Source organism: Centropristis striata, chromosome 15, assembly GCF_030273125.1.
Source record: "Centropristis striata isolate RG_2023a ecotype Rhode Island chromosome 15, C.striata_1.0, whole genome shotgun sequence".
Classification (NCBI taxonomy): Eukaryota; Metazoa; Chordata; class Actinopteri; order Perciformes; family Serranidae; genus Centropristis; species Centropristis striata.
The window spans coordinates 26,622,821-26,647,552 of record NC_081531.1 but is presented as its reverse complement, the minus strand read 5'-3'; the positions used below and the strand labels follow the sequence as shown (position 1 = coordinate 26,647,552).

Here is a 24,732-nt window from a genome sequence, read left to right as displayed (position 1 = left end):
AGGACTGGACCACAGAGTAGGAAAAGCAACTTTTACTCTTCCACCTCACACGCAGTGCCTTTCGCTTGCCACGGTACTAGTCACTGCGTTGAGCCATTACTTCACATCAAGGGACTCACAAACTCCACACTCACTAAATGGCTCTTAGGGAAATATACACGTCTAAAAATGCTTATATATTCATGAACCACTCTCAGCTTTAATCTGTTCTCACACAGTTCAGATTTTTACTTCTATTTATCTTCAGTTATTTTCCATTTGGGCCCTTTATTCCTGATAAAACGACAACAGGAAATTGCAGTTGGGATAAACAATACAGTTAAAACTTCAGAGCATTGTTCAACATGTCTGTATTATTGTTCTGTCATCTCCTGAGAGCCTGACAAATATCCTGAACACTGTCACACATGACTCATTATTTTCCATTGAATTTTGTGCATTGTTCATACTTTCTATGTAAATCCTGGTCATAGTTAGGTCATAAAATAGTCACTGAAATGATTGCATGTCTGATAAGTGTGCCTTATATAATTGTTTATATCATATGCTGCTATGTTATTGTAATTATATTAATCCTTTCTTATACTGCATGTGGGGTTTGGCAAAAAAGGTTCTCCTGTTGTCAACAGTATTTATGTACATACACTTAAATGAAGGGTTTCAATAAAACCACTTGTAACATGTCATACTTGTCTTTGTCTTTGACTGAACATTTGCTCTCACTCTGCGATAAAAGTATTAGGATATATATCGTATATTGATATTCAGCCTAAATACCAGGATATGACTTTTGATCCATATCGCCCAGCCCTAACTGCATGCAACATTACTGACAAAGTAAGCACACAATCTGACTGCTGATGCACCATATAAAGACATTTATACTTCTTAAAAAGTGTCACAAAGACAGAACATCAAGCTCCTGTATTTAACCATGTACCGTTTGCTGCCAAACAACAAGCCATCCAAAGGAACTGATATCCACTGAATGATCTTCCGTAATAATATAACTTATTCATGAAGTCATGTGAAAAATTTTGGCCCTGAAATCATCAGATCCTGGCGCTGTATAAAAATAGTCCTGTTGTTTGGTGTCATACAGTCTCTTCACGTGGCCCCAGCAGCCACGCATGCCAATGGAGACCTTTGTTTTTGTGACACAGTTTCAGGCAGTAGGAGTGAATGAATGCTTGATTAAACGGAACAATGGTCGTTGGGTATTGTGACTGAGGAGGAGACAATAACTGTGGACCCCATACATTGTGGAAGTGTAGACCTAAATCTATTGACTAAAGATCCGGTCATGAGATCCACGTGGAAAACATGACCCTCCATAGAGTTATATTTAAGATGCTGTGTAATGCCAGTATTGCTCTCTCTGCTGAAACCCTGCGCCCCCTCCTCGAGCTGTCTGAACAGGGCATTAGCAACATGACCGTGTCTGTCACCTGTGCGATGATATGAATTCTGTTTCATGAGAGCCTGAAATATCTGAATGTAAACATGATTAAAAAATGGAACACCTACACAACCCTTTTATTGAGACCCCTTAGGTCACCTATGCAGCTTAAAATGACCCATATTTATAACGTCGCTTTGACCCATGGAACAGCTAGAACAGTTTATAAAAAAAAGTATAATTTTACTGTCCATCAAGTTGGACTAAAATTTTTTTTTACCTCTTTCCATGAAAAGATTGTCTCTTCCAAACAAACCACAATGAAAATTAAACCAAAATTGTTCCAATTTATGGGTGTGAAATATAAATGTATTGCCCAGCCGTAGGAACAAACAACTTACTGTGTGTTTCAATTAGGGATGCAAATTATCGATTAATTTATTAATCGTTAGTTGATTGACCTTTTCGATCGATTAAAGATTAACTGATAAGTGGCTTTTTTCCTGAGAACATACATTTCTCACGGTGTCTTTAACGTAAAGCAAAATATTGCTTATATACTGAATAAAAAATGCATGTTATATTCCTCAATTAATGTTTTATTGTACCAGTTGGGATAGGGTACAGATAATGGCATTTAACCAAAATAAATTCTGCACAGAAAATTGAAATACATAAATAAATAATTGTGCACTGGCTCACCTGTTGCATGTGAAACATTATGCAACATAAAATAAATTTGAAATCTATACAATATGGGCTTAGTCTACACAATATTAAGCCTACATATAATTATCTGGTAAAGTACTTATATAAAGATACTATATAAGATTACTAGCCCTGGAAATGTACAGTAACATGTAGTACTGAACACAACTTAAATCATCCCTGAGGAAGGTGACAGTAAAATTAGAGGGCCTCTATTAAACAATTAAATGAAGATATAGGCTACCTCTCCTGAAACAAAAAACATTCCTTTCTCAATGTGTTTTCAATACACTCCTGACCTAAACCCCTGTATTTTTGTTCAGGAAAATAAGCATATTAACATGGTCTGGAGTAAGTGACTTTAACTGCCAGTCGTTTTCAATGTAGTGGCAAGTCATTGTAATTGTCATTGTAGCTTTCTGTAGTCAGTGCCGTCCAACAAAACGTCAAAGCCACATTAGCCGCGGCTAGCTGTGTTTTTAGCTCAGTCTTCTTGTGTTTGTAGCGTGCTTCCAGGCGGGTAGTTATGGTCGCCCGAGAAGGGATATTATAACCTGGCTCCATGAAGTGTATTAACTCCCGAAATCCCTCGCCGTCAGCGGTGCTAACTGGCATCATATCTTTTTCGATCATGCCGCAAATCCTCTGAGTAATGCCCTCAGCTTTCCTGTCGTCGCATACTCGCCTTCCCATCACTGCGGCGATAGTCAGTTGTGAAGGCAATGGACTTCCTCCGTGCAACACGGCTGCATGCAGGTTTTGAAGGTGGTATCTAAGCGAACTCGTAGAGCTGCTGAACTTAAACGTAGTACCGCAGAGTTTACATTGAGCGTCTTTGTCCTCATTAATTAGCTTGAAATGCTCCCATTCTCCACTCCGTTTTGACCGCCTCATGTTTGTGTGCCGGGATTCTCGCGGGCGGCGTTACATTCAAGTAAATTCGGTGTGGCCTAGATTAAGCAATGGCACCCTCAGCTACATTCAGTTAACCTACAATTAATTAATTTAATCGATTAAATTATTTTCGACAATTAACCGATAGTCGATTAACCGTTTACATCCCTAGTTTCAATGCTATGGAGGACTTGTTGCTTTTGTTTACACACCTACCGTGTAACTACATAGTATTTCCAATGTTAACTTACGCAATACTACGCAGGATGTGCTCACTGTAACAGTGACAATGACAGTGCCAATACAAACTCTGCAACAAGAGCTGGAAGGGGGATAACAAGCCTGTAAGTTGTGATACACGACAGATTTCTATGTCAGTCCTGAAACTTCAGCTGATGTCAGTGTAGTTTAATGATGCAGGTAATGTGCTACAATCATGAGCCAATCCTACAGTGAGAACAGGTCAGCATTTAAATTCCCATCAGGCACTATTTATAGTGGCTGTCAGCACCAGCCAGAGCCCCCGCGGTCTGCTAATTGGGATCCCTCCCAGGTAAGGAGCGGAAGCAGCGGTAGCTCTCCCTGCCTTGACCAGACTTCATGATCAAATAATTGGCCGCTCATTTTTCAAGCCCGGGTCAGCCTCTTGAGGGAGACAGTGAGGACGCCTTGTCAAAACAGATCGAAGCATAAGGCCAAGAGGGTGAGCGGGCCTCCCCTGGCGCAGCATCTCTGTTATGCGAACAATCTGACATGCCACACATGTTGGATGTCCAAATGAATTGGGGAGCTCCATGGCGTCAGCTTAAAGGAGACCTAACAGGAGTGGGTGGGTGGGTTGGTTGGGGGCAAATTCCCTGCAACATTTTTTTTGGGCTACAGTCTGAGTCAAATCCCATGCTTGAATTGAAGCTGCTACCGCAAAAATCTGTGTTAAATCGCGCCACACTCAGTGCCAGAATTAGCTCCTCAACACACTCTGCACAGATGGCATCAGCGACGCTCATTGCAAATGCTTCACATTCTAGTCCAGGCTGCCTGACCCCTTCCTTAATCCTAATTAGGAATGCAATTTCCACACAGGCCTTTTTCAAGCGTGATGAAAATAAACGTTTGTATGTCTACGGCAGTGGCTTATGGGTAGTATTATTTCACGATTCCATGAGTATACTGATAGTGCAGCCATTTTAAACCAATCACCAGAGCAGGGTTTTTATAAATGACTATTGCTACTGTGCACTAACCTATATCCTCCCTGCGACAATGAACTGGTCAGATAATAATACATGGTGGTAAATCCCTGGATAACATTCTGCTGCCTGTCCTGTCAACCAGACACGCCAAAACCTCCCCCACCCGGTACACTTACACCCGCAAACACACATTACACACACACATTCAATCCTCAACAGGAATATTCGCCCTTTTCTAAAGCTGTCCATCACCACGTCACAAAGGATTAACCAATAATTCCCCTGCAACATATAAAGATCTGGAAAGCGACACATCTGCAGATATCAGGCTAATCTGGATGCTGGGATATTAACATGGGTCTTTTTTTTTGACCAGCCAGCAGTTCCTTTACCTAATAATGCTCATTTGGCCGGCAGACTGACAGAGAGATGGGGGGCAGCTGAGCCACTCTGCCACAGCCTGCAGAGATAAGCGCTCATTGTTGAGTGCGTGGACGGTGAGCGTAGCTGACCACGATGAGCTAAGGCTCAACTGACAACTGAACAATAATACAACAGCACACAGCAGAGACATGTTGACTTAGCAGGTCCAAAAGGTTTAATCTGCCTCACTTCCTGCCTGCTCCAAGGATGCCCGCTGTGGGCTGAAAAGAGCTGAACTGAAAGGGTGCTTTTTGCTATGCAGCCTTTAGGGACACACCAACTTTTTCATACAACTCTGCTGACTTTTATTTTTAACTGTTTTCATGAGTTATATATTCCCCCCGACCTGCACATCTCTACAGCCTGGGCAGGAGCTCAGTGTTTTTTTAATGCCTCTACACTGGGAGTCATCTCATCGAGGCTCATTGTAACTAAATGACAATAACCAACTAAGCATGAATGCCAACAGACAAATGTAACAGTGCATTAAACACACACAACAAGAGTGGAGCCAAATGCACTCATGTCTTGAGCTGTGTAGTTGCACATTTGTGGCACTCAGGAGCATAATGTGTTAGATGGCAGCAGGAAGCTTATAAAGTCTTCATAATAGGGCCTCCCAGAAGCGTTCAGCTCCGTCATCAAGATGCTATCAGCTCTGAAACAGCAGGCCCAGGACAGAGCCCAGTCTTTCTAAAGTCTGCTCTTACAACAGTGGCATCCCACATCCCAGCCTATTAACTGGCCTTTGTTTTCTCTCTGGAACAAAAAGCATGTTGTGTAGTGGAGGTCTGAATACAGGAAAAGCATGACGGTCAGATTCACATGATGTAGGAAAGCCTCGTTGCCAGATTTACAAGCAATAAAATGTGTTCTTAGAGCTTTGGTTTATTTTGCAACACTATGTTGCATCACTTTTTTTCAGTTGAAAAAACAAACAAATAACAGTTGACTCATAACTCTGCAGTAACAATTGCCAGGTTGGCATTTTGAGAAAAGAAAGCACTGCAAAAAAGGTGTGTCTAAAAACAAGATAAAAACACTAAATCTGAGGGAAATTATCTTGCTGCATGGACAGATAATTTCACTTGACAGGATTTCTTAAATCAAGATTGTTAAATCTAGAAATAAGCATGTTGAATGCTTAAAATAAGAAATTAACTCTTAAAACAAGATAAATTAAAGCTGCAAGCAGCGATGAACTGGCCCGAGCACATTGCACTCCAAATTATTTGTTTTTTACGAAGGTAAAAAAAACTATAATTTATCTTGTTTTTAGAGTTAATTTCTTATTTTAAGCGTTCAACATGCTTATTTCTAGATTTAATAATCTTAATTTAAGAAATCTTGTCAAGTGAAATTATCTGTCCATGCAGCATGATCATTTCCCTCAGATTTAGTGTTTTTATCTTCTTTTAGACTGCCCTTTTTTGCAGTGAGAGGACTGTAAACAGCAAACTGTACACCTCAAATAAATATAAAAATGTATGTTTGCTTTCTTGATTTTTTGTAAATTACATTACATTACATGTCATTTAGCTGACACTTTTGTCCAAAGTGACTGAGTGTAAAGTGAAACTGTAACCGCTACAGGAGTGCTATATAAATGTAACCTTTTATTCCTTTATGTCACATTGTCATTTATAGCTGATGTTCAATTGCAGAGTATCTTTTTTAAAAACTCAATATATATACATATATACATACAATATATAAATTAAGCTAACAAAAAATGTCAACCATATTTTCAATTTGGGGGAACTAAAAGCTGCTGCCTGGTTTCCAGCCTGGAAACCACTTAAAATTTGTGTTGAACCTTGTAAATCTTTGTTCTAAGAACCACACACAGAGGTCAGTAACAGTCTAAAAGCCAATGTAGTGTGCTGTATAACTACAGTGAGGGATTTAGGCTATCAATTCCAATTAACAAATTCCTGAAGCTGTTCAAGGAAACACCATGCAAAGGAGAGTGTACCCAGCGTCTGATTAATGCCAATATTTTACGATGTACAATAACAGACAGAAGGGAGTGCCTGCTGACTTTGTGAGAAAAAAAAGCTCAAGTAAATCAGCACGGTCAAAGGTCAAAGACGTTACTGCTGCAAAGATTTACTCTTTGACAAAGATTTCCTTTAAAACAGCCCCTCGCACACTATGGCAACTGGCCTGCAAGTTGTATAATGCTGTGGGAAGCAATTCTGACTGTTTCATTGTTCCTTAGTAAGCACTAATGTGGAGTACATGAAGAGGAGTGCAGAATGTGAGGTCGCCAAAAGTGTGTGACTGTGTGGGGATGACTGGTCACAGGTGAAATCAGCTTTGACAGGCAGGTGTGGTTGAGGGGACTGAGGTCACTGAAAGCCCCCACATTTTAACTTTCAATGGAGAAAGTAATGGCACAAGGGCACGATCATTTAGAAAAACATACACAACTTTCTTTCTGTTTTGGTGTCTCTTTGGAAAGCTCTTTGTGGTTGATTTCCGAACTTTGTAACTACATTACACAACAAGTAACTTATTGTCTTATTTTAACCACAAGGAAGTTCAAATATTTAACATTCATATAACTACATGGCTTTACCCAGAATTCAAACAATTAAAGCTTAAAGTTTATATCTTGTATGTGTTTATTCACATCTCTGAAATAACTTCCAATTAAAAGGGTGGGGACGCAGGCTGCTCATAAGCCACAAAACAGACTCCCAAATTCCATTTTGCAAGACACATGACTGGGAATAAATCATGAATGTTTCTCATTTCACCAGACAGTTGTTTATGAACAGTATGTGCCTTCAGTGTGCGAAAAAGCAATGAAGACAACAAAAATAAATATTGAGACATCAAAGTGTGCGATTTCCAAGCAAGAATTTGCCAACAAGCAGCCCCCTCAAACAACAAATGTGCATAAACGCATACTCTAGACTCAAATAGTTTGCACAGGCTGGCTGAGCTGTGCTAAAACAACAGCTGGGGAGGGAAACCATCTGAGGCTCCTGCTGCTGACGGCCACCCCCACCCCCCACTGGAGCCGCACTTCCATCACCTGCTCAGAGAGGAATCCTTGATGAGTTTCCGTGGGAAATACCAGACGGAGGCATCAGACGAGCAAACGACCCAGCGTTTCATACCTCCCATTCTGTTTTCCAGGCTCTAACGTGAACTGTGCCACCATGTGTACAGTCACACAGGAAGTAAAGGTGTGCTGTACGCCGTCACAGAGCGACCTACTGTTTATGGGAAACAATGGCTAAGTTCCAAAGTGCTCTCATGGTAAGAATAGAGGACAGCTGGCGACCTCATCACCTGCTGTCTCTGCTCGCGTCAACATAACTGCTCTGTGGCTGAGCATGGTATACATGTGCTGCCTTTTTTTAATATTTCGTTGATGACACAGAATATACAGTCATGGAAAAAATTATTAGTATTAAAGTACATTTGTTTGGACAAATATTATGATAACAACAAAAATAGCTCATAAGAGTTTAATTTTAAGAGCTGATATCTAGATATTTTCCATGGTTTTCTTGATCGTGATTTTGTTTTTTATCAAGAAAACCACTGAAAATGGGTAGATATCAGCTCTTAAATTAAACTCTTATGAGCTACTTTTGTTCATTATATTTGTCTAAACAAATGTACCTCTACACTGCAAAAAGGTGTGTCCAAAAACAAGATAAAAACACTAAATCTGAGGGAAATGAGCTTGCTGCATGCACAGATAATTTCACTTGACAAGATTTCTTAAATTAAGATTGTTAAATCTAGAAATAAGCATGTTGTACACTTAAAATAAGTAATTAACTCTTAAAACAAGATAAATTAAAGCTGCAAGCAGCGATGAACTGGCCCAAGCAGAGTGCACTGCAAATTGTTTTTTACCAAAATAAAAAACAACTTTAGATTTAGAAGTTATTTAGAATAAATAAGGATTTAACTTGTTTTAAAAGTTTTTAAGAAATCTTGTCAAGTGAAATTATCTGTCCATGCAGCAAGATCATTTCCCTCAGATTTAGTGTTTTTTATCTTGTTTTTAGACACACCTTTTTGCAGTGTTGTTGTACCAGACATTAAAATAAACAAAGAATTGAAGAAAACAAGGGTGGTCTAAAAAAATTCACTAAGTTTGTCTTTGTGAGAATAAAAAAAAATTTAATCATTTTATTCCTATTTTGGCGAAGATGAACAAAACACTTTCTGGTGTTTACATGCTGCATAAATAAGGAATGATTCAGCCGTGTGTTGGAAAAAAATACCCTGTTAACTAATTACAAGTGAGTCACAGTGAGCAGAATATTCCATCATTTAGAAAGTAGAGTCACTATTCAGCCTGTTGCCCCCAGTAAGGAATATCCAGACTGCACTAAACCCTGTGGAAGTGTGCTCAGCAGGCCCAGCCCTGATAAGCCATGACTACAACTGATTGGCACAACGCCAGGCTCAATCTGCTTAAACGCATCCATCTCTATGCTGAGAGGAAAACAGTCTAATAGCCGGCATCAGCAGTTCAGTCCCATTCATGAGGATTGTTGTCCTCAGATTTGACTGGAACCTTTAGCTTGGACACCAGCACATCACTACAGTCTTTCACATTCCTCACTGCAGAGTTGAGTTTCTCTCCGAACAGCGTTACCACGCCAGCGATCGCCCCAAAGGAAGCCGCCCACAGATGCGAAACACTGATGATCGTCAGTGTTGATGATCTGAGATAAAACTGTACAGTCGCTGAGTTCTGCATGAGTGATCCTGGGCGAGGGAAGGGAAGGACGCACAGGGGCGGGGGTGCGAGTGGGGGATTCATTACATGGAGCACTGGGTGGACGGAGGCCGTTCAGAGACACTCATCAGCACAGAGATACAGATTCTCTCTGAAAGTGTGCTGGAAAGCTCATGAAACCATAAGATCATTGTTCTCGCTCAAACCAGATCGGGCCAGAATAAATGGCTGCGAGGAAGCTACAAGTTTAATTTAGAGGTGGAGCGGAGAGTGGAGGGGTTGGTGGCGTTGGTGTTGTGTTCCCTCTCTTGTTCACCACCCACAAAAGACATTTTCCGAGGCTTCGTGTGCTCACCGTAAACTTTACCCCTGCCGACTAAATGGCTTTTGTTCTCGTGTTTTCTGCTGTTGTTTTTTATTTTCTCAATAAATAATTTGTTGGCTCTTTGCTTTTGTATGCTGAATATTTTAGGAACTGCACATCTGCGCTCTCTGTATCCTCGGGTTCAAGGGTATAACTTTGAGATGTGGCTTTCTTTTTGCATACGAGCAAGACAAGACATAGACGGCATCTGATCAAGAGACGAGTCAAGCTCCCGATGAAAGAGGTGCAAATGTGTCTTAGCAATGTCTACATTTAAAAATGTAAAAACTGTGCTGTTGGAGCTCCACCACCATCTTTCCAAGTTGTTTTCAAGTTTCAGTTAAGATTCAACACAGAGTTTCTGTCAAGCAGAAGGTGCTGCTGATTTTTGAGATATATCTGTACACTTAAAGGGGATTTTTTTTTACACATGAACAGGTCTGTTTACAGCAGGTCATGGTCAGTAATACGGCATGTGTGAGAAAAGTTGAAAAAGCCTTTTGTGACTCCACAGCAAGCTGTGCAAAATCTGATATATAGATTGTTGCAGGAATGAGTCCTAAAACCCAGAAATGAGTTTGCATTTTAGCACTTTGTCTTAAAATGAATGGATTTTTAAAAAATGGGTTTTTGGTTTGATGCCTGAAATCTCTGCTCTGTGGTTGAAGGATGTTTAAGAGATTTTCATATTTTCAATAAATAACCCCACTCCTGAATTTTACAGCTTTTGCACGTCTTAAAAAGGCGGTTGCTTACAATGTACATTACTATTATCCTGATACTTGAGTCATAATACATTATTGTGATTTTAAGCATTTTGACTGCAAAAACATAAATTCAATCAAGATTTTTTTTGTCAAATAAGATACAATTCCTAGTCTATTCATCTCACTTCAGCCTTTTTATTTCTCCACAATGAGAGTCAACTTGTGGGAACCCAGACAGCCTATTTTCATTGAGATAGCATGATGTCAGAGGTCATATACCACTTTGAAAATCACCATGAAACATAAAAAAATAGCCTACATTTGCAGCGTTATTTCAACATCTTCCGACATGATATCCTGACGCACATGGTGCCTATAGATTCCTTTGATCTTCTAGTTTCATATGGTACCAGTATATCCAGTATATATACAACGGCCTCCGGAAAAAGACAAAAATGGCGAAAATACTTACAGGCCATTGGAACACTAAATATGGATACTTGGCGGCCATGAATCGATATAATATTGCCACACAAAATATCGCGATACTATGCTGTATCGATTTTTCCTCCCACCTCTAGTTTATGGCGTAACGTTAGCTTTTTACTCCTGCCGATTGCATTTACAAAAATTCTTCATCATTCAAGTGGTCATCTCTACCAAATGTGTAAGTATCATACATTTCTATTTGCCCTATTTTACCGTAAAACAAAATCAAATGGAAAATTAATGTTAATTAAAGTTAAACTAGAAAATTAAGTTAAATTCCAGGTTGTCCAACAAAAAAAATCGTCATCCCTGCAACACTGGAGCTTTACTTTAAAGATGAGGTCGAGTCCAATTGTCAATTAGCCCACTACTGCTTTGTTACCTCTGCCAGTCTTTAGCTGCATTTTTGTCCTGACTTTTTCCATTTGTTTTGGCATCTTTCCACACAGCATGGACAGTTTTAAGTCTTGGGAATCCCATATCATAAAGCTCCGTGATTATGCTGGCTCTGTGAAGAATCTCCACGTTCCAGATGGATTCTTTTAAGGTTACCTTTTAAGCTCTGATAATGACCATTGTATAAATATATTAATCTGACTTTGGAAGTGGAGCAGTGCTTGTGAAAGGAAATGGCCAAGTAGATAACATGTTCATTCTGGGAATGACTCTGCTCTCTTACAGGATATGTTGAGAAACTGACAATTTAGCATAATTACAATCTTAATGGCAAAAGATTCAGGAAATCCCTTAACACAGATGGGCTGTGAAATAACCACTGACTCATCCTTCATTTGCTATTTCTTGCCCTTTTCTTATTTCCCATCATTACGGCGGAAACAGAGTACGCTATAAAAAAAATCGGTTTAATTTACGGTAAAATACCGGCAGCTGTGGTTGCCAGAATTTCACCGTAAAAAATACAGGGAGTTTTCTACTGTAAATTTAAATGTAAAAATCAGCAAAAACTGTAATTTAGACTGAGTAGTGCCTTCATTTTTAGGGTGATTGTGTCCTTTTGACATTATGGTATTTCTCCATTCATTTTACATGAAAAAACTGTGTGTTTTCTACAGTCTAAAAGTTTTGCATTATTCCTTGATTTACGGTAATTACAAGCATCTACTACGGTGATATTACATTTTTAATTTTGCGGCCTATTTCTGATGCAATTTGACAGTGTTTTACTGTAATTTTTACAAACATTTTTTACAGTGTACAGTATTTGAAAATGGATTTAAAATACTGTGCTCCTCAAAGCACTGCTGTTTGGTGGACAGTCTAAGGTAGGACAGTCACAAGTTAATACTTATGTTTCTGATCAGCTTTGAGCCTTCAGCCTGGCCATTTTGGGTGACCCGTTACAACGATGACAAATGCCTGACAAACCACTGAGTCACGATGAAATACACCCAAATTGCTCTCTCCTCTTTCCCCTCCATTGCTTTCTATGACACAGAAACCAAGCAGAGCCACATGCAAAGCCCCCTCTATTGGAGCTCAGACAGGGGCCGGCAACCATGTTACAAACTCGTCGCCTATGTCTGGCATCCTGACAAATATCTGAGGCACTTACTTACCCCAAGTATGCCCTCACACACATGTGGCAACAGCGCTGTGTATGCTGAGCTTCACCTCTAGCATGACTCACAGCAAAGCCTAAAAAGCATGGACGATCCGGGGCACTCGTGATCTTTCCTGACAGAATCAAGAAATTCCATTAATGCTCCTGGATATCAACCATTTCAACTCTGTTTAAGTATTTATTCCTGTGTTATCCAGTGAGCATGGTTCTCCACACAGCTCACGAGGGCATTTTAATAGTGGACGCGGTAGAAGAGCTCTCAGCTGAAGGTCTTCATGATTATCTTGTCATCTGGACTTTATCACCATTTGACCTAAAAGCCATTGGTGTAAGAGATCAATACCAATACCACCGCACCAGATCAATGAATTACTCTCTACCAAAAGATATTTTGGCAAACAGCATAACAGTGCTATCAATTCTAGTTCAATCTCAACATATTTACCACGAAGTAGCCCAGAAGGCACAGCCCTCACTCCATATGGCCACATGGTCTGGTTACAATCTGCCAACTCTATCTGTCCACTCAGCTGAATGCACACTGTACTTTGATGGTACTGGTGGGCTTCTTACAGCACCACAGCTTATCAGCATTGCTGCAAAAAACCTTTGGAATTAGCATGAAATCTGTCTAGATAGATAGATAGATAGATAGATAGAAAGTATTACAACACCCTTGTTTTCTCATTGCTTTCTTGTTCATTTTAATGCCTGCAACTAAAGGTACATTTGTTTGGACAAATATAATGATAACAACAACAAAAGCTCATAACAGTGTAATTTAAGAGCTGATATCTAGACATAGGTTTTATTGATAATTAATATTAATATAAATTAATTAATTTTGGTTATTATTATTATTTAGTTGTACCAGGCATCAAAATGAGCAAGAAATTGAAGAAAACAATTGTCTAATCATTTTAGATAGATGAACATGTAACTTTCAATCTTACTGTTATTATGAATCATGACATACAATTTAGTACAATATTCAACATGGTCATAAAGTTATTCATAATGTGACTGAATGCTGGTATGGCCTTCAATTGAATTTTCCACATAACGTTAGCTCCAGTAACTGAATGGCTAGTTGAGTGATCTTATGCTAAGTAAGCAATTTAGCATGGCAATGTAAGTTTATGCTATTTGCGGCTATTTCATTGGACCGAAATGACATAATGTGATTTAACCTGACTTATTTTTGCTAATATGTGTGTACTCTATGATAATTTACTTACTTAAAATGCTTCAAACAGAGCTAGGGTTAGTTGTGTCATTCAGTCTCCAGTCTTTGTGCTAAGCTAACCAGTTGCTGGCTTTATAAATAACAGACAGTCATAAGAGCATAAGAGCGGTATCAATCTTCTCTCGAATTCTCCAGGTAATTTCCCAAAATGAAAACGTATTTTCCTTTAACAGAAGACCGTATATCTCTGGGGTCAAATAGGAAAGGCTTCCTGAGCTCTTAAGTGTAATGTCTTGTGACCTGTCATAAATAGTCAAAGTGACATTTGAATTCCATTCGACTGGAAATACTCAAGTATCAAACTCCAGTGTAGGCTGATGCAGTTGCAGCAAACTCATTGGAACCAAAATCTAATTTGTGATTTATTTCCACAGTCAGCAGTGTCCTACACGTATATTATTTTAAGCTGAACTTGAGACGGTGTTAAAAATGACTGCGGATGATGCTGAGCTTTTACCTCATTGTACCTCGACAGTGAATGCCGCACTGAACTGACGAGGCTAAAAAGCCAATATAGAGCCAGCAAGTAACATTTTACAGAGGAATTCACAGCATTACCATTATTACTCCTACACACACACACACACACACACGCACACACAGCACTTATTCATCACTAATAACTCATTTGGATGAGCACCAAGATTTCTGTGTCATGTCTGACCCTAAGCACTCTCTGCAGACTGTCTTGGCAGTATGGAGCTACTGAGCCGCTCTTTTAAGAGATGAAGACTGAGATCAATCTCTGACATGAATTTCTAAGCACTATGAAAATATTATGGTTGCCCTTTTTCAATTAGAAGGGAACAGTTTAGGGACTTGATGGCCATCCCTAAGCTACATTCACCCCTTGCTGATACTTAAAATGTTGGGCTTGCCAGCATGTAATAAATAATTTCTTCATTTTATTTATTTTTAAGTTGAGAGCATCAAGGTCTAGGTCTCGCTCACTGACCAAGCAACATCTATCATTTCTATGCTGTGCTGTTTTGAACCCATTTTGCAATCCCTCCCAGAGGATGCCAATAACTCACATGGAGTCCTCCATCTGACATTTAGTGTCTCTGGCTGTATTGGCATTAACTCCTGTCAAAGAGCCGTCTTTCAAATATGGACACCCATGCATGTGCCTAAAATAATCTAAGCAACTACATGTTATGTGCTTTTTATTTTGATAACCACATGTCTGACAAGTGCATCCACAACCCCTACTTTCTCCACGGGAGCATGCTGTAGGCGCATAAGCCTGGAGGTGGTGGATAGAGGTGTGGAAACCACCTAATTACCAACAACCAGATGTAAGAAAAGGAAATGAGCTTCAAGCACAACTGCTGCTGATTAACAGAGGAACTAGTGGTATACCAATGTTATTTGCTCTACAGATCCTCAGATGAGATCTCTACACGCTGCAGCCCGTCTGTTATTTCCCTATAAAACACAGGAGGTGAAACATTATGAAATCGTGAACCAAAAATATCCTGTAATTGTGTTCGAAGGCCATTACACTGAGCAGGAAACTTCCAAAGAATCTGCACTCACAACAGCCAAAAGTCATTTTTCATCAGCTCCCTCAGCCTGTACTGAGAGGCAGGACATTAAAGTAGGTGTAGGTGGAGATATGGGGTCTTGTTTCCAAGGAAACTCATATACACACTTCTGTTTGCGATCAGCCCAAAGCTCCCCAGATATCTTATTATTATTGAGGCCATGCGTCATCAAATGAGTCGATTTCCATTTCACTGGTTCTTCAATATAATTCAAAAAATTAGATTTATGGAAAAAAAAAACAGGGATTAAAGAAAAAAAACCTCCAGATTCTACTTTCAGACAAACAGGTCAAAAAGATTGTGCAGTCACATTTCCTCTTGCCAAAAAATGTCTTTAAAGTATTAATCCTCAACATCCCGAAGTCTTAGCCATTTCATTTCTTTTCATAACTAAAATTCTATCAACTCCAAGGAAAGTTAAAAGCCTGACTGCTGTTTCAAAGCTTTTAGCCAGATGCTGGCTACCTTTAGAGTTGAGTTTAATAATTTAGCTTGATATTAGAGCTCACCTTGGTCTGAATATTTCCATTATTAGTCCTTTAAATCAGAGCCTGACTAATGTGGGTTTGTGATACTGATTTTAAAATGGAAAAAATGTACAGGTTACCCAAATGGCAGCCTATATTGTGAATTTATGAGTTGGACTGAAAATAGAGTTTTTGTATGTGGATTTGCACCAATAAGACTATGCAGAGGTATTCAGAAAGAGTTTTTTTAAAGCATGAAAGAATGTGAAAGAAAATGAGAAATGAGAACACACACAATACAAAATAAAATAAATTGTTAAATTAACATCAGCAAACGTATGTTCAGGATCAGTCAATTACTGGCCATTCTAATAAAGAATAAATAAGAATAAAATAAAAACACAAATTTTAAATCATCCCAAGCATCATTTTCTACAGTATTTGTATGGTAAAAAGGTTTTCATATCGGAAACCAAAATACAAAAATTGCAGGAAGTTGTTTGAGATATTATTGAGCTACTGTATCTGTAAGTTTTGACCACAATCGTTATCACAGTAGATGTTTTTAATGGTGGGCCCAATGGTTTGGAATGAACTGTGATCAAACACCTGAGGTTGTCAGATGACTCTGCCTTGTGGCTATTTTTAGACAGTAATTGCCCTTTTGTTGCAGCCTGGTAAACAAAAGATGAATCCAGAGCGATTATCTGGTTATGACTCTCAGCGGGAGCGCAGCCTCCAGCTTTTTCCTTTCAGAGTGACAGCGACTCAGCCTCATGTAGTTCATTGCCTCTACCATGTCATTAATGAAACCCCTAATTATTTCACTAAGCTGACAGCATCCCGATGCTTGATCGATGGCGATCTCTTTTGACCTATTGACGTCCTCAGTCAGTATCCAGTGAACACACGAGCGAGGGGGGACTGCTATGGCGCTTCCTCCCTCCAGGGACCATGTGACCACAGATAAAGATCATCAAACAGGAAACCTCCCTAGTGCTGCCCTAAGCTCAGGCATCCAGTACACAGGCATCTTGGAGATTATCCTGTTGATCTAGAGTAGCCTAAACATCCAATATAAGGATGTCTTGTCAAAACAAACAACCACTTTGGCCTTCTTTTCAGGAAGAGCAATCATTTCTAAAAGCTCACTACCACTAACAGAAACGACAATTTACTTCTTCTTCTCATGAATCCCTCTCTTGTCCGAAACCTCTGATTGTAAATCAGTTAGAGCTGCAACAATAAGTTGACTAGTTGGTTAGTTAATCAACTTAAACATCATTGTCAGCTATGTAGATAATTGATTATTTGTTAATTTTTCATGAAAAAATGTCAGAAAACACTGTTTTCAGCCTCCTGTTTTATATCATCTTAGTTAACATCTTTTGGTTTTGGACTGACAAAACTAAAAAATGATAAGACAGTTAATCGAGAAAATAATCGGCAGATTAATCAATTAGAAAAATAGTCGCTACCCTGAAATCAATGAGACGTTTATAATATGTTCATATGGAGTTTTTGGCCAGTATGTACTGCCTGGAGGCTGGTTCTACATTATGACCAATGGCTCTTTCACATGCTAGTCTTATTGACATTTGAAGCACGCACATGCCATTGCCATTTCTGGAACATGAGCACGTTAGTGTTTGCCTTTCAACCTCAGCATCTGCTGCTCACTGCGAGCGAAAACATGATAAAAGCAGGACAGAGAGCTGAATCCTTCTCTGTGTCAACTTAAAATGGATTTCTGTCTCAGGAGATGTATCGTCACACCCTGCTTGTTTTCCTAAACTCCTTTGACTATAGCAACACTGCCGTGCTTTCTTCACAACTCCGCCTTTCTGCTCTGATCTCAGCCAACTCATCAACAGGGGTGCCTTTTATCTGTTAGGAAAACAGGTGGTTATGATTGTTAGTCAGTGCACATATGATGAGGAGTGTTTCTGCCTCCATGTGTTTTCTATTTGGAATGCTGCATTTGCTAACTCAGGTTTGGGAGGGACGCAGCAGATATTTCTGGTTACGCCTGCAACGCTGCTCAAAACACCACCACCCACTCCTGCTCAGCTGTTTCAGGTCATTCCACAGTACAGGCCATGTGCTACTCTGACTTTATCCCATGGAGAGACTGTTGTTGCAGATATCCACATGGCGTTGATTTAAAAATGACAAAAGGGTGTGATTTGTTAAAGTAATTCTCTGTTAGGCAATAGGCAGAACCAAGCCCATGGTAACAGCAGATTCCTTCGCTCTGAGCTGAGACTGCAATGACAACTATGATAAATGTGTTATGCCACTGACACCTCTCACTCAGGGGTGTCTGGAGAGACTGACTTGGAACAAACAAATGCTCAGCAGCGAGGGACTCCTTTCTGTCCGTCTGTCCCTGTTTCACTCGGCCATTTACTGTCTCTGCAGTAAAATGTCAGACTGTATGTGACTTGCCCACAGGGGCCGTACATGCCATTCAGAGAGTGCTCCAAACATTTGCTCAGAAGCTTTGGGTGGGTAGGGAAACATCTGACGACATGCTCCTCCTAGGGGAGCCACTACCAGAGGCCTACGACTCCTGCCATGGCAAACGGCTATGCCGCACATGCAAAACAATGAGAGAAGTGCCGACATTTGGCTCTGATATAGACAAATGTTTGAAGAGTGCGCTGGGTAACGTCACCCCATGAGCACCCCAGTTATGTGAGGGTTAGCGGATGTTCAAAGCTCTCTTAAGTGATGCAATGACTTATCAGCAGAACACACAGGGGAAGGCTCAACAACAATCTAGCAGACAGCTTTCTCCCTTATCTTATCCATTCAGATAAAGAGAGGGATCCAATTGGATTAGGCTGACAGCCATGAGTGAAAACAAAGATAATGTCAAGTCATAAAAATGTCAATTGTCAGGAAGAGAAATCGATTTCAACACTTGAGCAAGTGGGAAAGCTGATTAATGGAGCCTGAAACAATGTTTGGAGTCTCTTTCCAGGTATAAATTGTGAATAGCCAGGTTTTTACAATGTTGAGTTAATGAAAATGTTTTCTATTGTTGATCATTTAAAAGGTACGGCAAAATATGTATAGATGTCCACAGGTGTTTCTTATAAAAGAGCAGTGATCTCAAAGTTTATATTTGCTCCGTACTAATCCACCCTGAGCATCTTCCAAGCTCCCACATATCTTGGTCATATTCTTGGCAGGAGGGTTCTGGCAGATGTCCTCTTTAAGTGCTTACCGCTTTCTTTGGAATATTTTAAGTGAAATGTCTCAGGTGAAGCCAACTACGGAAAATGTCAATGCATTCCATTAGATCAGATTGGAAAGTCTGCTGGAAGCATGGGTACTTAAAATAACAATGGCCCTCGTCTTTGGCTCTGCTGACAGATGACTGGGCCGATACGTGCCGTCTATGTTCAGTCGTGCTGGGTTTAGCCTTCACTTGGAATGGCTGTGGTTGCATGGCCATTAAGATGATAGCTACCAAAGAATGCCATGAATTGAAAATAACAAGCACATCTCACAGCTGAGAAACAACACAGAGTGTGACCTACAGAATAAGCAGCGAGTGACACACTCTGAATTTCTCACTCGCTCTTGCGAAACATCACAAACTGAAATGGGAGCAGAGCTTTTCTAAAATACAAGAGAAATTCTAATTACAGTCAGCACCTATTAGGATCAGCACCAAGTAGTAACTCGTAACCCGGCTTGTGGCCAGCTTTAGTTTAGCCAGATTTGTCCTCTTTCTAAAGACAGTGGCGATGCTGGCTGGGAGCCAGTCGGCCACATGGCTAAGCTCTGTCCAGGCAAGACAAAAGAAATTCTTAAATCTTTGCCAGCTCACTGCCCCCTCCTGAAAACGTCATTTGTGCTGCTACCATGCCATGTCACAGATGTACATTAGGGGGACTGACTTTGAAATGTATCGCTTAAGAAAAAAAGAGAAGAAAATCACACACAGCCTCGAGGTGTGTCAAAGAGAGACAGCGGTGATAGTACGGCAACAGATTTCAAACAAGCTCCGCTGCTATTCCTAATTAAAGCAGAGAGAGAATAAGCCAATTGACACACGTGAGAGATCACAGGAGATTCTTGTGTCTGTACGTCTCTTTGATCTGTGTGTCTGTCCTCTCACACCTTGTAAAATCTACATGGAAAAGGGAGACAATCTTCATGCCTAAATTAAAACCATATCCATGAACAAGAAAAAGTTTGTAAATTATTTTTTTTCCAAGCAAAATGTATCTCAAAAACATTTTCACATATAATAAAACAAAATATCTTATAAAATGTCAATGCCTTGGCAAAACCAACAACCTCCCACGTCCTTATTATGATCTAAACCAAGTTTTAAAAAGTCAAGACTATTTAATCTACAGCCATGCATAGAAATAAGGCCCTGTTGTCCGGGATATACAGTCATGAAAAAAAATTAACAGACCATTGTTTTCTTCAATTTATAGAAAAATAACCAAAATCATTATCAAGAAAACCATGGAAAATGGCTAGTTATCAGCTCTGAAATTAGCTTATTATTTTTGTTGTTATCATTATATTTGTCCAAACAAATGAACCTTCAGTTGTAAACTGAACAAGAAATTGATGAAAACAAGGGTCTAATAATTTTACAAAGGTGAACATGGTCTAATATTTTTTTCCTTGACTGTATCTACAGTGTGTAAACTTTACATGGTTCTTGATTGTTAATTAAACTACTGTAATAGAAAAAAGAGCGATGCGGAGAAAAACAATCTTGAGTTGCCAAAAAAAATCGCTACGCACAGCAACAAGTGGCTTTCCTATAATAGCTGCAGTGTGATTAGAACCGGCGGAGTACAGATTTAATCCCTAGTAATTTATAGTTACATTAACAATTACACATCGACCTGAGGGTGCTGGACTTAGAATCAAGTAAGTAGATAACTTTAAGAGCCATCAGTAACCGTACAGGGGTGCTATACGTTAAAGAAGAAAAGAAGAGAAAAGAAGAAGTTACATGTAAGTGATGATTTAATTTAGCTATTTCCAATATCGTCGAAGCACGAGCGTAATTTAATGGTAAAGGCGGTTTTCGGCTCTTGTGTTTAAATTAAAACTAACACGGTGTTACAGGTGTGCGTTTCTAACTCTAAGACTGACAGACAGGGGTAATGGGGGTCTTTAGGGGTAGGCGACTGAAACGAATTGATTTTCCGACGGCTGTTTGTGTTGATCAGCTCAGCTCTGGTGCTGTTTGAAAGGGTCCGGCAGCACCGGGAGGAGGAGGAGGAGGAGGAGGAGAGGAGGAGGAGGAGGAGGGGGTAGAGGAGACTCGCTGGCCGGGCTGCTGCTGCTGGCTCCTCCCGCGGACAGTCTGCTTTATTTCACCGCAGGAAAAAAACCGTTATCTCGCATCACTACTTCCTACATCTCTGCCACCACCGCCGCTCCAAACCCACGTTAAATAGTTAACGGCACGGGCTACAAACCGCCTTAATTCATATTTAATTCACAAACACGAAGTCTCTTTCCCAAACTTGGGAGACTGAAACTTTTTTGGGAGTGAGGAGGACAAACGTGGTGGCACTCCGAAACACGCCGCTGGTTGAACTGATGCAAGAGCTGAGTGTTAGTCCTGCTGAGCTACAATGTGACCACATTCACACACTTTTTATTTCACACACAGCCGTGTTAACTCCGATAAACAGCGAGGGGAGAAAGCGATGTATTTAAGAAACAATAGCCGTTCGAGAGGCATCGCTCGAGCCGTACAATTGCCTCCCATGTTGACTGTAAGTTGTATCAAAAATGGCGACTATATTTGTCATTAGTCGTTAACAGAATTAATAACTCTACTTCATGACTGGTCTTGCTGTCAGTCTGGCTTGAGTTTACCGTTAGTTGCGTCCAGATACTGTTACTTCTGAGGCAGAGGCTATTTTTTTTTAGCCGGACGCTGATGTAAAATCTCGACCAAACAGACGTAGAAGTAAATATTACACGGCGGACACGTTCCTCAGAGAGAAAATAGGAAGAAAACATCCAGTTAGCGTGATTTGTGTACTTACAGTGAGTTGAGAGGAGAGTCAGGAGGCAAGCCAGACGTGTTTTCGCCATCTTGGAGTCGATGCAATGCTCGGTTTGACTGGCCGTACATGCGCAAAGTAGCCTAAAGAGCTTTGGTGTGGATGGAGAGAGGGAGAGAGACATAGGCAGGGAGTGGGAGAGAGAGGGAGGGAGGGAGGGAGGGAGGGAGGGGTATTATATTGGGTTTCCATAGCTACCGAAAGCATCACTCACACAGACAAGAATTTATAGTTGACACAATGTGGGGGCTTTTACTACTGTGGCCCTTTACTGTAGGTAGGAGCAGCTGAAACCACCAGCTCCCAGTCTGATGTGTTGGGAGATGAGACAGAGATGAGCAACAAAGTATAATTTAAAAGTCCCACTGTTGCTTATTGAATTAAAAAAGAAGGAAAAGTGTCAGGAGACATATTATAGTTTATGGCTGCAACTAACGATTATTTTGATGAGCTGATATCTAGACATTTTCAATGGTTTTCTTGATAATAACCAAAATCATTATCAAGAAAACCATGGAAAATAGCTAGTAGGTCTGCAACTAACGATTATTTTCATTAGCGCTTAATCTGTCGATTATTTAAACGATTAATCGATTAGTTGTTTGGTCAATAAAATGTTGAAAAATATCAATCAGTGTTTCCCAAACCACAAGATGACGTCCTCAAATCTCTTGTTTTGTCCACAAACCAAAGAGATATTCAGTTTATTGTTATAAAGGAGCAAATAAACCAGACATATTCACATTGAAGAAGCTGAAATCAGAGAATTTGGAGTTATTGTCTTTAAAAAACTGCTCAAACCAATTATTCAATTAGCAAAATAGTTGACGAGTAATTTAATAATTGATTATTGTTGGATTAATCGACTTCTGCCGACCTCAATACATTGCAAGACCATCAATTATGATGCATCGTCATATCTGTAGAAATATCTGAAGAAAATATACATAAATTGATTCATTAGAATCAATATCATATTGCACTGAAACTTTTGACCTACACCCCTACTCATTCAGATTGGCCCAGATTTCATAATCATAAATAGTATATTACTGGACTAAAATGATTGACATATTTGTGTATATATGACGTTGATGTCGCAGCTGGTATAAATGTGTGGAGGAATGATACTGTGACTGGCTATAATGTTTTCAATCTGTGTGAATTAACTTAAAAGAAAAACAAGTGTCTTTCTGATTTGCTGCTAATTTTTTTGTCCTTTTGAGTTTCTTCTTCTTCACTGCAAGTTTACTCTTATTCATATGATAAGCTCCACCATGAGGGGTCCTGAAGTAGTGAGTCTAGTCAAATTTCTGACCAGTTCATTTTGTATTTTTATATTATAATACATTTTATATTTTAATAAAAAATACTGATATTTGATGCCAGTGAATCGATAATATCACATTATTGAGTATGATTATTGTATTATCGTATCAATATATCATCATAATATCATTATATATATTATAATAAATAATAAATAAATATAAAATAAAAAGCTAACACCATTTCTAGATCAGCTCCTAAATTAAGCTCTTATCAGCTCTTTTTGTTGTTATCAATATATTTGTCCAAACAAATGTACCTTTAGTTGTACCAGAATGAACAAGAAATTTAAGAGAACAAGGGTGGTCTATTAATTTTTTCCATGACTGTATGTTTCCTGATGCCGACGGATGTCTGTGATAGGACATATATATATGGGTTGGGCTCTAATAGAAAAGCATGCTATGTTAAAAGTTGAATCTGGCAGCCTGTCACTGAATCTCTGTGACCAATTGCATACGGCAGGCTCTCAATAAAATATTCACTTACCATTTTTTCAGTGACTGTAAATCATAGCCCTGTCAGGGACTGTAGGCCTGCTCATATGACAGGCACTACAGCCATGTCAGCTCAGAGCTCTCTCTGCCGATTCACATGAATCCTGTAAAGTCCTGTTTTTGTCATAGCGGATATGGTCTGCTCTGCAGGCCTCCAGTTCCACTGACATGCATTGCTTACATCAAGCAGACTCTCCCACTGAGCCCTGTTATAACTCTGTGATGACAGCTGATGCAGCCTGGAATACAAATGCTACTCAAACCATGCTGTGACATACGCTCTCCACACGGCTCCATAACAGGCAAAATATGGTCATATGCCTGCATCTGTGTTAAAAAATATAATATCCAGGACATGATCACTAGAAATTGGATCATTGTTGTATTTTCTAAAAGTAAAATCTGAGATGATTGCAATAGTCACTGCATACTTCATTAATGCGGCAATTATGTCCAAATATAGAACTATGTCTAATTATGCTAGCATGCGTATGAATTGTATTACATAACACATGTAAATCTGTTATTCAAGCAAGATTATAATATGAATCAGGTGTAGTTATTTTAACACACTGTTGCCTTGAGCCTCTGCTCTCTAGGTTTGTATTATGTGGCAGTCTTATGAGTTACAATGATAAAAGGGTCTTTGTAGGGATTTATTTAAACACTAGGTGATGTAATAAATACCCTTTAAAGAAAGTAATTGAAATCAAACCATGAGCAGACAAAAAAAGAGGTAAATATGAAACAATATGTGGAAACTAAATCACTGTGATCTCAATGCAATTGTAATTATGATTTTCCTTTAAGGCAAACATAACTTAAAAGCAAATTCACTTCTTCTTCATGCATAGCAATTGATTGTGCTTCATGGACACACTACCAGTAAAACACTAGAATATGGTAGGTTGAAAAACAAGGTTTCTAAAACAAGTTACAGATGCTAAAGAGAAAAAAACAAAACTGTTGCCTCAGAGCACCACTATCAATCACAAGTGATACTGCTATTTTAGCAACTGGCAGGATAAAGCAGGGTTTAGCCCGGGCTGCTCCACTTCCACAGCAAGCACTTTATTTTACTTGTTATTATTTATTTATTTATTTGAGAGCT

At 39.4% G+C, this 24,732-nt stretch overlaps 1 protein-coding gene across 1 annotated transcript in view; it reads right to left on the bottom strand.

Moving 5' to 3' along the window:
• Nucleotides 1–21,919, bottom strand: part of jam3b (junctional adhesion molecule 3b) — a 41,030-nt gene extending 19,111 nt beyond the window's left edge. Inside the window, exon 1 of the mRNA XM_059351086.1 lies at nt 21,778–21,919. Within this exon, the coding sequence (XP_059207069.1) occupies nt 21,778–21,919 (142 nt within the window). The remainder of the gene's footprint in view (nt 1–21,777) is intronic.
• Between the last annotated feature and the right edge of the window lie 2,813 nt (nt 21,920–24,732).